Source organism: Phlebotomus papatasi, chromosome 1, assembly GCF_024763615.1.
Source record: "Phlebotomus papatasi isolate M1 chromosome 1, Ppap_2.1, whole genome shotgun sequence".
In the NCBI taxonomy this organism is placed as follows: domain Eukaryota; kingdom Metazoa; phylum Arthropoda; class Insecta; order Diptera; family Psychodidae; genus Phlebotomus; species Phlebotomus papatasi.
The window spans coordinates 80,728,506-80,742,716 of NC_077222.1; the positions used below are offsets into that span (position 1 = coordinate 80,728,506).

Sequence of the window (14,211 nt, forward strand, 5' to 3'; positions counted from 1 at the left end):
AGCGCTGAAATTTGAACTGTGAGCCGCAAAAATTTGACATCGCAATCGAGCATCGCCATTTTCGAGTACTGTGTTTTGCACAAAATTTCACAGATATTGAAAGTAGCTTAACTCCGTTCATCTCATTTGTCTCACTTTTCTTTTAAATAAAAACAATAATCAAATAAAAAGAAAATTCTTTAGGAAAAAAACTAAATTATTAAATTTATTCTTAAAAGATATGCTGAAAAGGATACCAAATTACACAACGAAAATCACATTTTATAAGAAAATTATAAAAGGGCTAATAAAAAATCACTTATCTCAGTAGGCTCTGTGGGTTTACTGTGAGATTTTTCGTGAAGCTTGTGAGAAGTTTCGCTGTAGTTTTCTCAAATGAAATTAGACATTTAAAGACAATTTATCTGATTTTTAATAAAGTGGAGTGTTCTGCAGTGTTTTGTACTTGAAGGATATCAAAATTCTCTGGTGTTTGGAGAGATAGAGACAGTTTTTCTCTGATTTGCAATTTTTCCACGCCACCATCGGAAAATGGGCGATGACTCGAAAATTTTGCAGGATGATAAAAACCTGTGGCCTGAAGATCTGAAACAGAGGGAAGGTACTAAATTGTTGTTTTTTGTAGTATTATGATGGATTAGCTGATATAATTTTGTGATTTACAGAACAGTGGCAGAAGAATGGGGGCTCTCCGGGCCCGACGAAGCGTTTCGACAGGAAGCCTCCGTCGCCGCCGATGCCACCACCAAGTGACGACAAGGGGCGCAGTAGGAGTAGGAGTCGTGAACGCAGGAGGAGTAGAAGTAGGAGCAGGAGCCGAGGGTACAGTCCAGATGACAGATATCGTCGTCGCCGGGACGCATATGATTATCGATCCAGGCCCATGCGGCGTAGCCCGGAAAGGCGTCCTATACGTCGGGAGCGGGAGCGATCAAGAGAGAGGATTCGCAATCGAAGTCGTTCTCGCGATAGACGTGATCGGAGTCCCTCAAGGGGACGACCAAGGCGGGATTGGAGTCCCAAAGGGAGGCGTTCGCCTATTCGGCGACCAACAACCCCACAAGCTCCTCCACCTCCAAATATTGCTCCACCGCCCTACATCCCCCAGCCCCTTTACTCTGATGGCTACAACTATTCAGCGAATGTTCCTCCATACGGACAGGGAATGCCTCCCCAGCAATTTGGAGGATATGATTTTCCAGGGCAAGGTCCTCAGTCGTACGTGCCACCGTATCCGCCTCCACCTCCAGTGATCCTTCAACCTGGAGCACCTGGTAGGTTTTTCCTAATGAGATATTTTTCTGATAACGGCTCCATTGTTGCATCATAATCAAATAAGTTCCATTTATTAATGTATGGCTATCCCTTTGTTTTTTAACTTTTAGTTGTCTAAGATTTTCAATATATATCGCAAAAAGTGGTGGGAAAACGCTTCAGGCTTTGCGAACTTTGCGAAGTGCTTGAACTCGGGATTAATGACCTATAGACACATTTATGCCTTATGGTGTCTACACACTAGAAGCAATTTTCATCAAAAATTGCCTTTTTTTAAAAAAAATCTGACGTTTCTGCCTACAAGGAAAGCGGAAATTTACTTTAAAAACGCATTTTTTAAAGAAATTTCTACTAGTGTGTAGACGCCATTAGGGCCCGAATAGACTCAGGCTGATCCTCAGAAATATTTAGCCTGTAAAATTTGACAGTAAAAATTTATTCCAAACTGTCATACACTGAAGGCTTAGGATCATCGATTGAAGTACTTTGCATAAATTTCCTTTACCTAATCCTTTACTGCCAAATTTTACAGGCTAAAATATTCTTGAGGATTAGCGAGAGTCTATTTAGTCACTTAGACACACTTATGACTTAAGCCGAGAGACGACTTAGTGGAAAATGATGGAAATGTAGTTTAACCATTATGTCGAATATATACAATACAATACGGATAAATACAATACAATATAATTACTCTAAGCCGTTTCTCGGCTAATCCTCAAGTCTGTCAAGTCAAGGCCCTTACGACTTAAGCCGAGAAGCGGCCTATCATAATTATAATCAAAATATCGCTTTGACTAAATTACCATCAGTTTCCCACTAACTAAGCCATTTTTCAACTTAAGTCAGGTGACGGATTAGTCAGAAACTGATTGAAATGCAATCTGACCATTATTTTGATTACAATTACGTTGAACCGTCCCTCGGCTTAAATCGATTAATAAATCACTCAAAAGATCCCCCAAAATAGTTTTAAAAACAATAGAATTAATTTTCAGACGAAAATTACTTATAGGTTCATAACCGGTTTATTACCGCTTTACAAATGATTTTTAAACCCATTTATAAATCATTCATAATATTTCCCAAAATACACCTCAAGAGTAATATAGGGTAAAATGAGGTAATTTGGAATCATTTACAATTTGGGACACTTGAGATTTTCTCAGTGTTTCAGAAGAACAAAGAGAAAACAAAGACCGCAAAATAGAGGAAAAAGACGATTAAGAAGAAAAGGAACAGATTTCTCCCTTTTGAATCTCTGAAACAGTGTGAAAATCTCGAATGTCTCAGATTGCAAGTGGTTCGAAATAATTTCATTTTACCCATTTAATTTCTAATGAAAATTAATTATCGCTTATGAAGACGTTCAGAATAACCGGTTCAGAACCAATTGGAACCGGTTCAATTTTAACGGAAATTACAAAATCTTTCCAATGAACTGTAATGAGCTTTTTTAACTTTTGATCTTGAAAAGCCGTTATTAGGAGATTCAACTGTATTTTCGTATATGGACGATATGTCCGCCTGGATAATTATTAAAGAAAACGGTAGTACAGCATTCCACCTGTGTGAGGTCGCTGCATAAAAATACTTCGATTATCGCGTGTGAATTGAGAAATAACTGAAATAAGCAGAGTAATATAAATATGATTATCATTATAACACTTCAAATGATAATCATAGCAGAAGCAGAATTAACTAAAAAATTTAATTTCACAACGATTAGCGTAAAAAAATTAATGTTGAGATAATCCTGTTACACACTTTACGCGATAATCGTATAGAGTAGATTCTCTCAAATTCGGGCATTTAGGACTGAAATGTTACCCGATTTAGGGAGAAATTTGGGCAACAACCTTTTTGAAATGCAACGATTTTTTATACATCTGCATACACATATTTAGTTTACACACTCATATATATCGTAAATTGCATGAAAATCCCCTTTTTAATGTAAAATCACATCAAAACTAAGACAAACCATGCCAAATTTCATATTTGATTCATTTTGATAATCATAATCACACTTGAGAAATGACAACAAACTTAAATAAGAAGAAATTACAATTAATAAGTGATTGACAAAAAATTACTCTATTGTACAAATAGGATTGATATTAATTTCTAAGTATGTATGAAATAAAGGATTAAACATTTTTTTTCTGTTACAAATATTTTTAATCTAGTGTTTAAAATTAATTAACATGCACCAATAATGCAAATTATGAGAGAAAAAATGCGTCCCAAACATCAAGTAAAAAAGCGTCAAGTAAAATGTTTTATCTTCTCCAAGAAAACTCAGTTGTTTTCCAAGTTCTATCGAGTACTTTTTATAAAGTCAATACCCATAAGTCTCCTATAGACCGCATGAAATTGTAATACACTATCGTGATTTTTTGGAATACTGTCTCAAAGTAAAAACATGAAAAAGTGCCCCATGCCTCCCCGGTCTCCCCTATTATAAGGGTAAAGAGATATGGAAACTATGTTACTAATGCGAAATTTCTCTTCGTTGTCTCATGACGTTCCTCGGGAAACCCCAAGCCGGTATCTCTAATTGTTTGTCCAGTTTAGTCACCACGCTAAAAACAGGGACTATGAATATTAATAGATTATGAATATGCATGATTTTTATTATGACTTCTTATCATGTCTTCCGGTGAGTTTTTATTTTTTAAAAGAATTCCGAGGCCTTGATTACAAAAAAATGGTCTTGAATATCTTAAGCATGATTTGTGGTTCATATGTCACGATATATTTAGAATTTTATATAATAAGTATTATACTTTTAGCACACATTGTCTAATCGATGATTGTCGGTATTTTTTAATCAAATCCTAGAAAAAAAAACACAAAATTTTTCACAGCTTTCGATAAACTCCGGCGCTTTGAGCTTTTAGATTCACTGCGGATATCCCTTCACTGAGAAAAAAAAAAATGGGGGTGCGATTAACTTTTTTTGCTCATAACTTTAACACTTTTTTAGGTGTAAAAATATATCAACATTTTGTAATGTTAATTTTACACTTTTTTAATGGTAAAATTAACATGAAAAAGGGTGACTTTAACCCCTAATACACCTAAAAATGGTAATATTTACACCGACTTCGGATCAATACTGCAGGGTAAAATAAACATTTCCGAAATGTTATTTTAACTTTTTCGGATTTCTCTCAGTATTTCTACAGTTATTTAATATTCTTTTCAGGAGATGACTTTGGTGGACCTAGAGTCTGGGGAGTACCTCCGTCGATGGGTCAACAGCGTCAAATGCCACCTCAGATGCCCATTCCCATGGAATCTGAAGAGGATAAGACCAAGCGTGAAGGTAAGTGGTTGAAAATATTTTTAGCACATGAATATTGTCAAAAACAAATTTATATCTGATTCAATCAGCCAATATTGCAATTCCTCCCCCATCTAAAAGTACATCTCATGTCTTCCGAGCGCATTTAATGAGCGTGAGATGATGTGTGGTTAAATTATTTTAGAGAAATGAAAGATTACAAAAAAAAAGTAGTTCATCGGGTGTGATTTATTTGCAGAAGAAGTTTTGAGAAAATTGGGTAATGGTATTAAGAGAGTGTGGAGATTAATGGATGAGGATGTACGTATGGGATAGATGTGGTATATCAGTTCTAACATGTTTAATATTGGTATTTTTAGCTGCTGTTGTGCAGGAGATGCAGAATCAACGGGCAACATTGAAGAAACAGCGTGAAGATTATCAGCGACGTGCAAGTGCATTAACGCGTGAATTGAAGATTCTTAGAGAGCAAAGAAATAAATTGGCAGCCGTCAATCAGCCACATAGTCCTACAACTAGGAATTTTCTCAAGGAAAATGATCGACTTCAGGTAAATAGAGAAATGTGTGAGAATGGCGTTGGATGTTTTTATTTTTTTATTTTTGGTTTTTTATTTGCAAAAATATCAAAAATTCACAAGTGATTGAGAAGTTCTTTTGCAAAGGGATTTTCCCGTAATTTTAATTATTGGTAAAAGAAAGTCTTTGATAAATTGTTGGTTGAATGTTTGATATTTTTGCCGTATATATTCCCAATCCAATGCAAATAATCTTGATAATCTTTTATATAAATTGATAATAATCTTTCACCCTCTTATTATTAAAAAAAAAAATAAAATAAAATTGATGATAGTGTCCAAAGAGTGAATCAATTCTCAACTTTTTCACAGCATCACTGGTCATTTAATGAATTTCTTACAATAAGTTGCAAATTAAAAGAAATACCAATGTTTCGCTACGTAGCGACATTGATTTTGCAATTTGGATAATGATGGATGTGGCACAAAATGATGTAGAAAATTTGGGATAAGACATCATCGCAGGTGTCTCTCAGGCGCAGGCAGGGAGCAAATGGCGAGATTCTTAGTACCTAAGACTTTGACTATTTGTATCACATTTGTTTCTCAAAGCACTTATGCATGTGTCTTCAACGTCTTGCATTTGAACGTTTTTTTGGAGCTGTAAGTTATTTTTCTAAAAAAAAAAAACTTAAAAATCACGTTGAAGCCACAAGGATAGTGCTAGTAAAAAAAAATAATATTTTAGATATTAAGTCATGCAAATTGTAAGGAATTTACTGATGGATACAGCAAGTTTCTTCTGCATGTTGGTAAACGAAAAAAAAGAGAGCACAATCAGTAAATCCCAATTCCTGTAAAAAAAAGGTCATCATCAGTGATTCTTCCGTCGAAGCAGATCCAGCGATTTATTCTGTCCACTAAAAAATGTATAGACAAAAAAAAATGAATTTAAAAATCATCAGAACCATCTTACTCAGAGAGAAAAGTGTGTTGAATGACAAAAATAGGTTTGTCATGCCGAAGAAAACAATAAGTTAATATTCATTGCAATATTTTTTGCATAATTATCGATTGATCAATACTCACTGCATACCCTTTTTTTCTTTTTTCTCTCTTCTCTTCCTCCTCTACATCGTCGCAACGATAAAAAAAAATATCTGAAATATCAAAAAAAACAACAACAGTCTCAGATACAGCATAAGCTAAGCACCATTGAGAATGTGATCGATATGTTGTCGGGTATTATTGGGACGGAGAAGACACCATCACCACCATCATTGAGTGGAGGACCCAAAAGTGCTGGTCCGAAAGGCAGAGACTCCGATTCCGATGAGAGTGAGTCGGAAAAGCTCAAGAGTAAATTGATTCAGAGCATGAAGAAGAATAAAAAGGAGAAAATTCCTGAAACTAATGTGTAAGATTTTCTGCCCCGTATTGAGATAGTTTTTGAGCAAGGAAAATTAATGATATTAATAATTGTATTGAATTTCAGCTCCCGGGACAAATTGGTTGATCCTGAGAGGAAAGTTAACTACGTTTTCTACGATCCTGAGATGCATTGGTGTCCCATGTGCAATGTATTTCCAAAATCAGCAAAGGATTATCTCAATCATCTGCACTCCAAGGAACACTTGAGTATGATGAAGAATCAAGATTCTCCGTGGCATGAAAAGCAGCAAAATGATGTAAGTTCCTAAATATTTATTGATGAATTTTTTTTTATAGGCCTTATATTCTTCTGCGTCATAAGAAACCTCGGTCAAAATCCCGAAAGCTAAAGTCCCAAAAACCTAAAATCCTGAAAGAAGCGAAATTTCGAATCAGTCGAAATCCTGAAAGCCAAAATTTGTAATGGATCAAATTTTCGAAATCGCCAAAATCCTGAAAGCCGAAATCCCAAATGCCAAAATACTGAAGAGACAAAATCCTGATTGGGTCGAAATCCCGAATGAGTCAAATTCTGAAAAGTCAAAATCTAGAAAAAAAATACCAAAATCTTGAAAACCGAAATCTCGAACTATAAAATCCCGAATGCCAAGATTACAAAAGACAAAATTCCGAAAGAGCCAAAGCCAAAATCCCGCAGAGAAGAAATCTTGAATGAGTCAAAATCCCGTAAGCCAAAATTCCAATTGGATGGAAATTCTGAAAAATGCCAAAATCTTTAAAGCCAAAATATCGAACACCAAGATCCCGAACGCCAAGATCTCGAAAGCCTTAATCCCGAAAGTCTCAATCCAAAAAGACAAAATCTCGAATCAGTTGAAATCCTGAAAGTCAAAATTCGCAATGGATCAAAATCCTGAATTACAAGGGGAGGAACCCAACTGTCTCCCGCGGATCGGGACGAAACTTGGCATATAAGTAGGGTCCATATAGAAACTTAACCAGCCACTGGCTTTTTACTGTGCGGCCATTAGAAGTAGTCATTGTGACCATTCATAGTCATGAATTTCTTATATATGAAAGATTCTTTTAACATTTGTTGCTATTTTTCTTTGACCTGAAAATGCGTTTTAATGATGTTAAAGCTTGGTTTGTGAGTTACTGATGAACGTCAGAACCCTTTCATGCGATACACCTTCATGGTAATGTCATAGGTCATCCGAGTAAACATTATACTTTTTCAAGGAAAATAATATTTTTAATATCAGAGAATTTTTCTTTCTAATTATTTAAAAATAGCGAATGGGAGAAATTTCTTATTCTTCTGTTCCTTCTTTTCCTCTTTAAATTTTACTGCTGCCGGATTTCTTTTACTTTCTTTTTCTTTTCGTCTTCATTTTTTTTTATTACAAAAATATTTGTTTTTTATTCATATATCTGCCATTTTTTATTCGATTTTGATGAGTAAGTAGTCGTTAGGAAGGTCCCAATGAGCTTTATTACATACCCAAAAATCATAAAAATCGGAAAATTACAACTGTCAAAATTTAAAGGTCAAAACTTTCAAAGCGATTTTAGCGCTACTAGAGGAGATTTGACGATGTTTAAATATTCTACAAAATTATAGAGCGGATCGAGACGTTTAATTTTCATATAAATATTAATGTTTATATTTTGTCAAGTAGTTTTGCAGTTATAGACAGAAAACCAAATGCAAATGGAAGATCATATCTTCTGTCCTAAATCACCTAAAGTATCATATCGTGAAATTCTTTTCTTTCTAATAAAGTAGTATCCCGTTAATTGAATAAAAATATAACCGCAATAATCTTGCGTAATTTCCATTAATATTCAAGGGAGTCTAATATTTATATATTTGCATTGTTCGAATAAATAAAAGATAGAGTAGGAGAATACAATAGTTCATATTCAATTTTTTGCAAGCTTGGAAGATCTTTCGCAGATCCCTAATGATATCATAGGGTCAGGTCAGGATAACAAATTTCTTGCTTTTCCATTTTTCCGAAGACCACTATCTTCTATCTCCAAGGGAAATGCAGTTTTCCAACAATTTCCAAAGTCGATATCTCGCATGAAGGAATTTGTAACGCAAAATAGGTATCAAAATTTTCTTATATTTTTTTTAATAAATTGTATTCTTCCTGAAATTGTGCAAAAATTTTAAATTACATGTTGATGATAATGATTACTTATGATAAAAAAAATCCAATATTTTTATATTGTATAGAAAATGTGTATTTTTGAAAATTTCAGACAAACTATTATTGTTTTTTTTTAATATTGTCCAAACATTTCAATGTAGAATTTTAAAAAGTAAATTAAAACTCATATAGACAAAACTAACTACATAATTTTAATGTAATTCGCTGTTAATGTAGTCAAACGTTAATTCAGCCGAAGAAGTATTTTTTACCTTGAAAATTTGACAGTTTTAATTTTCCGATTTTTATGATTTTTGGGTATGTTATAGAGCTCATTGGGGCCTTTCTAACGACTACTTACTCATCAAAATCGAATAAAAAATGGCAGACATATGAATAAAAAACAAATATTTTTGTAATAAAAAAAATTGAAGACGAAAAAGTATGCAATGTGGATCTTACCAGAAAGAAAAAGAAATCCGGCAGCAGTAAAATTTAAAGAGGAAAAGAAGGAACAGAAGAATGAGGAATTTTTCCCATTCGCTATTTTTAAATAATTAGAAAGAAAAATTCGCTGATATTAAAAATATTATTTTCCTTGAAAAAGTATAATGTTTACTCGGATGACCTATGACATTACCATGAAAGTGTATCGCATGAAAGGGTTCTGACGTTCATCAGTAACTCACAAACCAAGCTTTAACATCATTAAAACGCATTTTCAGGTCAAAGAAAAATAGCAACAAATGTTAAAAGAATCTTTCATATATAAGAAATTCATGACTATGAATGGTCACAATGACTACTTCTAATGGCCGCACAGTAAAAAGCCAGTGGCTGGTTAAGTTTCTATATGGACCCTACTTATATGCCAAGTTTCGTCCCGATCCGCGGGAGACAGTTGGGTTCCTCCCCTTGTTAGTCAAATTCTCGAAATTGCCAAAATCTCTAATGGGCCAAAATCCCAAAGAGACGAAATCCTGAATGAGTCGAAATCACGAATGAGTAAAATTCTGAAAAGCCAACATCCAGAAAAAATGCTAAAATCCTGAAAGCCAAAATCTCGAAATATAAAGTCCCGAATGCCAAGATTACGAAAGACAAAATTCCGAAAGAGCCAAAGCCACCAAAATTCTGCAGAGAAGAAATCTTAAATGAGTCGAAATCCCGTAAGCCAAAATTGCGATTGGGTGGAAATTCTGAAAAAAATGCCAAAATATTTAAAGCCAAAATCTCGAACACCAAGACCCGGAACGTCAAGATCTCGAAATCCAATCTCAATCCAAAAAGCCAAAATCCCAAAAGAGACAAAATCTTAAATCAGTCGAAATCCTGAAAACCAAAATTCGTAATGGATCGAAATCCTGAATGAGTCAAATTCTCGAAATTGCCAAAATCTCGAATGGGCCAAAATCCTAAAAGCCAAAATCCCAAACGCCAAAATACCGAAAAGCCAAAATCCCAAAGAGACGAAATCCTGAATGGGTCGAAATCACGAATGAGTCAAATTCTCAAAAGCCAAAATCCTGAAAAAATACTAAAATCTTGAAAACCGAAATCTCGAACAATAAAATCCCGAATGCCAAGATTACGAAAGCCAAAATCCCGCAGAGACGAAATCCCGTAATCAAAAATTTAGATTGGGTGGAAATTCTGAAAATATGCCAAAATCTTGAAAGCCAAAATCTCGAACTCCAAAATCCCGAACGCCAAGATCTCGAAAGCCAAAATCCCGAAAGTCAAAATCCAAAAAAACCAAGATTTCGAAATGCAAATATTCTGAAAGCCAAAATCCCAAAAGGTTAGTAGCAAACGCGGATGCAATCGTCGGAACAGCCAAGATATTTATAAGAATTCTGGATTTAGTTTTCGCCCATTCGGGATTTTGTCCGGGAACCATTGAACCGTAGTAGAATTCCAGTTATGAAGGCACTATGTTAGCACTGGCTTTTTTCCAATGGATAAACCCGATAAACCTCCTTGGTATCTGAATTGATATCATAACGTTGCTCTGAGCGGCACCGATTTCTCCTAAGAGGTTCCTAGTGTTAGGGTTCAAGTAGACTCAGGTTTCTCCTTGATTAGCCTCAAGAATTTGGCAGTTAACATTTATCCCAAGTTGTCATACCTTAAGATCTTAGGATCAGCGATTAGAGGTTCTTTGCTTAAATTTCCTTTGCCTTTACTGCCAAAATTTACGGGATTATTCTTGAGGAATTGCCTGGGTCTATATGGGCCCTTATGCAAGGACTTATCTCTTCAGGACTAAGTAGTTAGGAGTAACGCTGTGGAATCTCGGGTTTCGTTCTCATATTGTTCCTTAACGGATTTAACAGAAGCATACCAGTCGAGAGATTTATTAAAACTGCATCGGACGGATAGGTCCGCAACAAAAAGATTGTTGCCTGTCTGAAACGTTCATGACCAACTTGCATAAAAGAGAACAGAGTACCTAGTGCGTGGCAATCACTTGAAAGCGCTGTTCATTTTAACCTGTCATTGTCTAAACAGACATCTTAATAGTATGGGCGTCCAATGCAACACCTATAATGTGCAGAGAATGCAATGAATCTGAGGACATATTCACTCACTTCGTGCGTAACTACTCAAGTTTGTGTTATATCAGAGAAGTCCTGTTGGTTGACTTGTTTCATATTGCCCTGAGAAGAGTTAATTTAGGAATGTATGGGATAGATTCATTCATTTTCAACCGCTTGTTCCAATCGGATTCATGGACCCAGAACACCCAGGTTACCATCCCACGCCTGGCGATCCTCCGCTACTTCAGGAATATGTTCGCGGTCGATCCCAAGGCGCTACAAAATAAGATCCTAAATTTGTTAAAGCTACCTTGTTCTGGTTCTGGCCCGAGAGGTCGAATTATTCATATTTAAAGAGTACTTCTCCGGTTAAAAGTTATGCCCTAGACGCACTTACGACTTAAGCCGAGATACGGCATAGTGGAAAACGGTGGAAAAATAGTTTAACCATTATTGCGAATATAATTGCGCTAAGTCGTTTCTCAGCTAATCCTCAGATCTGTCGAGGCACTTACCATAAAACTTATCAGGGCATTTTCTGTTCTTTGTCAGGAATTCCCAAATTATCCAAATGCTCCAACAAAGAGAACACCAATTCGTGGATTGCAGTTTTTCACAGCTTCCACTGCTTGGTACTGCAAACTCTGTGCCGTTTGGATGGGAGATCTACATTGCGCTTCGACACATTTGAAATCTAAAATTCATGCTGATAACTACAATGTAAGTCTAAGTTGATTCTATTTTTTTTTGTCCATTGCATATTTGGTTCAAACTGTTCTTTTCATCGCTATTCAAACAGGCTTATGCTGATCAGAATCCACATTTTGATGTGGACTGGATGGCTGATCGTCAGAAGGCTTACGATATTTATCGTGAGAAGACAGCATCGGGAAAAAAGTCACCGACACTGATGCATGTGATTCCAATGCAGCCGGATGAAGATTCCGATAGGAAGTCCAAAAAGAAGAAGAAGAAGCTGGATGGGAAGAAAGAGAAGAAAAAGAGAAAACGCAATAAGCGTCGTCGTCAGTCGTCATCATCGTCATCGAGTTCCAGTTCATCTGACTCTGATTCGGATTCCGATAAGAAAGATACATCCCTCGAAGCAAGTTTAGATGATGTTCCGGCTAATTCGATTCGGGTTTCCATGAGGAATATGACGAAGCCCTCAGCGCCATTGACTGAGGATGATAATGCTGTTGGTAAATGGACGATGGTACAACCGGCACAGGTCACGTCTCAGCCTCCTTTTGCTCCTCCAGCTCCTTCAATATCCACGGAAGCAAAGAAGCGCGATGAATTGATCATATCGCAATGGACACCAGGTCCGGTGATTAGTGAGTCAGAACGAAAGTTACTGGATGATCTTAAGGGGAAGCTCAAAAAGAGATCTGAAGGGGATGGAGGAAGTGCTTCGGATGACAGACGTCGTTCTAGGGATAGAACTCCAGATCGGAGATCTAGAAGGCGTTCTCGGTCACGTGGACGGTATTCCAGGAGTCGTTCGAGATCACGCAGTCCATATTACAACCGATATGGACGTCGAAGGTCATCCTCGCGTGGACGTCGGTCTAGTTCTCGGGGACGACGAGTGATTGAGAAGCCTGTGGTAAATTATCCGCCAGAACCAAAGCGTCTCAATGAGAAGAAGACCAAAGGGAAGGATGGCAATGGAGAGAGGAAGAAGTCACCGCCAAAGAAGAAAGTTCCACCTCCAGCAAAGGGTAAACTTCCTTTTATTGGCAGGATGCCGGTGTTTAAGAAACAAGTGGCCGCTGAAGATGCAGCCAAGCAGAAGGAAGCTGAAGGGAATGGTGGAGAGGCTCAGTCACAAACTACTCCGGCTGCTTCAAAAACGCCAACTCATTCAAATCCTGGGATGTCTCAGGGTGGTTCCATGGATGATGAATTGATGCCGGATCCGACACAGTATATGGTGCTTTTAAGTGGAGGAGGACCAGCTCCACCACCGCCTCCCATGCAGCAGGATTTGGAGAAGAATGAGGAGGTTCTACCACCGGGAATTGATGAAGCTGAGGCGGATCTTGTGCCAAAGCCTATAAGTGATGCACCACGACCGCGTAAAGGTCCTCTGCCTAAGGATTTCCAGGATGCACTGGATTTGATATTTCCCGATGAGAAGAAGAAGGAAAGTGTTGCAGAGCCCACTTCTGATTCCAATAGGGAACCTGTGGACATGGAAGGTGTCACAGCAGGAGACTCTATTCCAGAACCAGGAGGTGTGGTGGGAATTGAAGAAGTGGCTCAAGGACCACCGATGGGAATCTACAATACATATGGCCCGACATTTCCAGGTGGAACAGGTTATGCTGTGTATGAAGGAATTCCTGGAGCTATTCAGGCAGATTCTCCGGGAATTGTGCCACCTCCACCGCCTATTGATATGGATACGGGAAATTCAGCAGACAACAGCATTCCTCATGTTGAGATGGCTATTGAGGAAAACAAAGAATCCTCAATGAACAAAATTGAGCTTGATGATCTTGCACTCTTGGGCATTGATGCCGATGATATGGCGGCTCAGTGCATGTAGAATGTGCTGAGAAGATTCAATTTGGTATTTGCTATTATCACATTTAATAATGCTATAATTAATTAGCTGGAAATTCAATAAAATTCTTCTAACTGGATTTTGTGCTCAGTTACCTAGTAATTCTCTAAGAGTCTATAGGTTTGGTTGTTTTTGGATCTTCAGAAGAAAAGCTTCAACGCCATGAGGAGCAACTTATTTCCATTTTTACTGAGAAGGGTTACTGGTTTCTCGAGCAACTTTAGAGTTCCTCGGGTTTGCGTTGTTGAGAAAATACTATAAAAATACTATCTTTCTCCGAATTCACTCCCACTTGGCCTTTCCTGACAATAAGTTGACCCCGGGACAGCTTCTGAGTCTATCTTCTGTTTATTGCGTTTATTGTAACATTTTGAATCTGAAATAAGCCATTGTCGATTTCTTCACAACATTCGATAGATTCTAAATCATCTGCCTTCAATCCCAAA

The 14,211-nt window shown here is 36.9% G+C and overlaps 1 protein-coding gene across 1 annotated transcript; it reads left to right on the plus strand.

Annotated features, from left to right (window-relative positions):
• Positions 1-308: 308 nt before the first annotated feature.
• Positions 309-13,844, plus strand: LOC129810313 (zinc finger matrin-type protein CG9776-like). The gene is made up of 8 exons (XM_055860685.1): positions 309-601; positions 666-1,274; positions 4,487-4,606; positions 4,945-5,135; positions 6,290-6,519; positions 6,598-6,790; positions 11,746-11,913; positions 11,993-13,844. The coding sequence occupies exons 1-8, from the start codon at positions 532-534 to the stop codon at positions 13,745-13,747; spliced, it is 3,336 nt and encodes a 1,111-aa protein (XP_055716660.1). The 5' UTR covers positions 309-531; the 3' UTR covers positions 13,748-13,844.
• The last annotated feature ends 367 nt before the right edge of the window (positions 13,845-14,211 follow it).

Bases quoted from the DNA above. Each gene is read 5' to 3' on its own strand.
- LOC129810313 (XM_055860685.1), top strand. From the start codon at position 532: ATGGGCGATGACTCGAAAATTTTGCAGGATGATAAAAACCTGTGGCCT. The intron at 6,520-6,597 runs GTAAGATTTTCT...ATTGAATTTCAG, and splicing joins AAAATTCCTGAAACTAATGT to CTCCCGGGACAAATTGGTTG. The intron at 11,914-11,992 runs GTAAGTCTAAGT...CTATTCAAACAG, and splicing joins TTCATGCTGATAACTACAAT to GCTTATGCTGATCAGAATCC.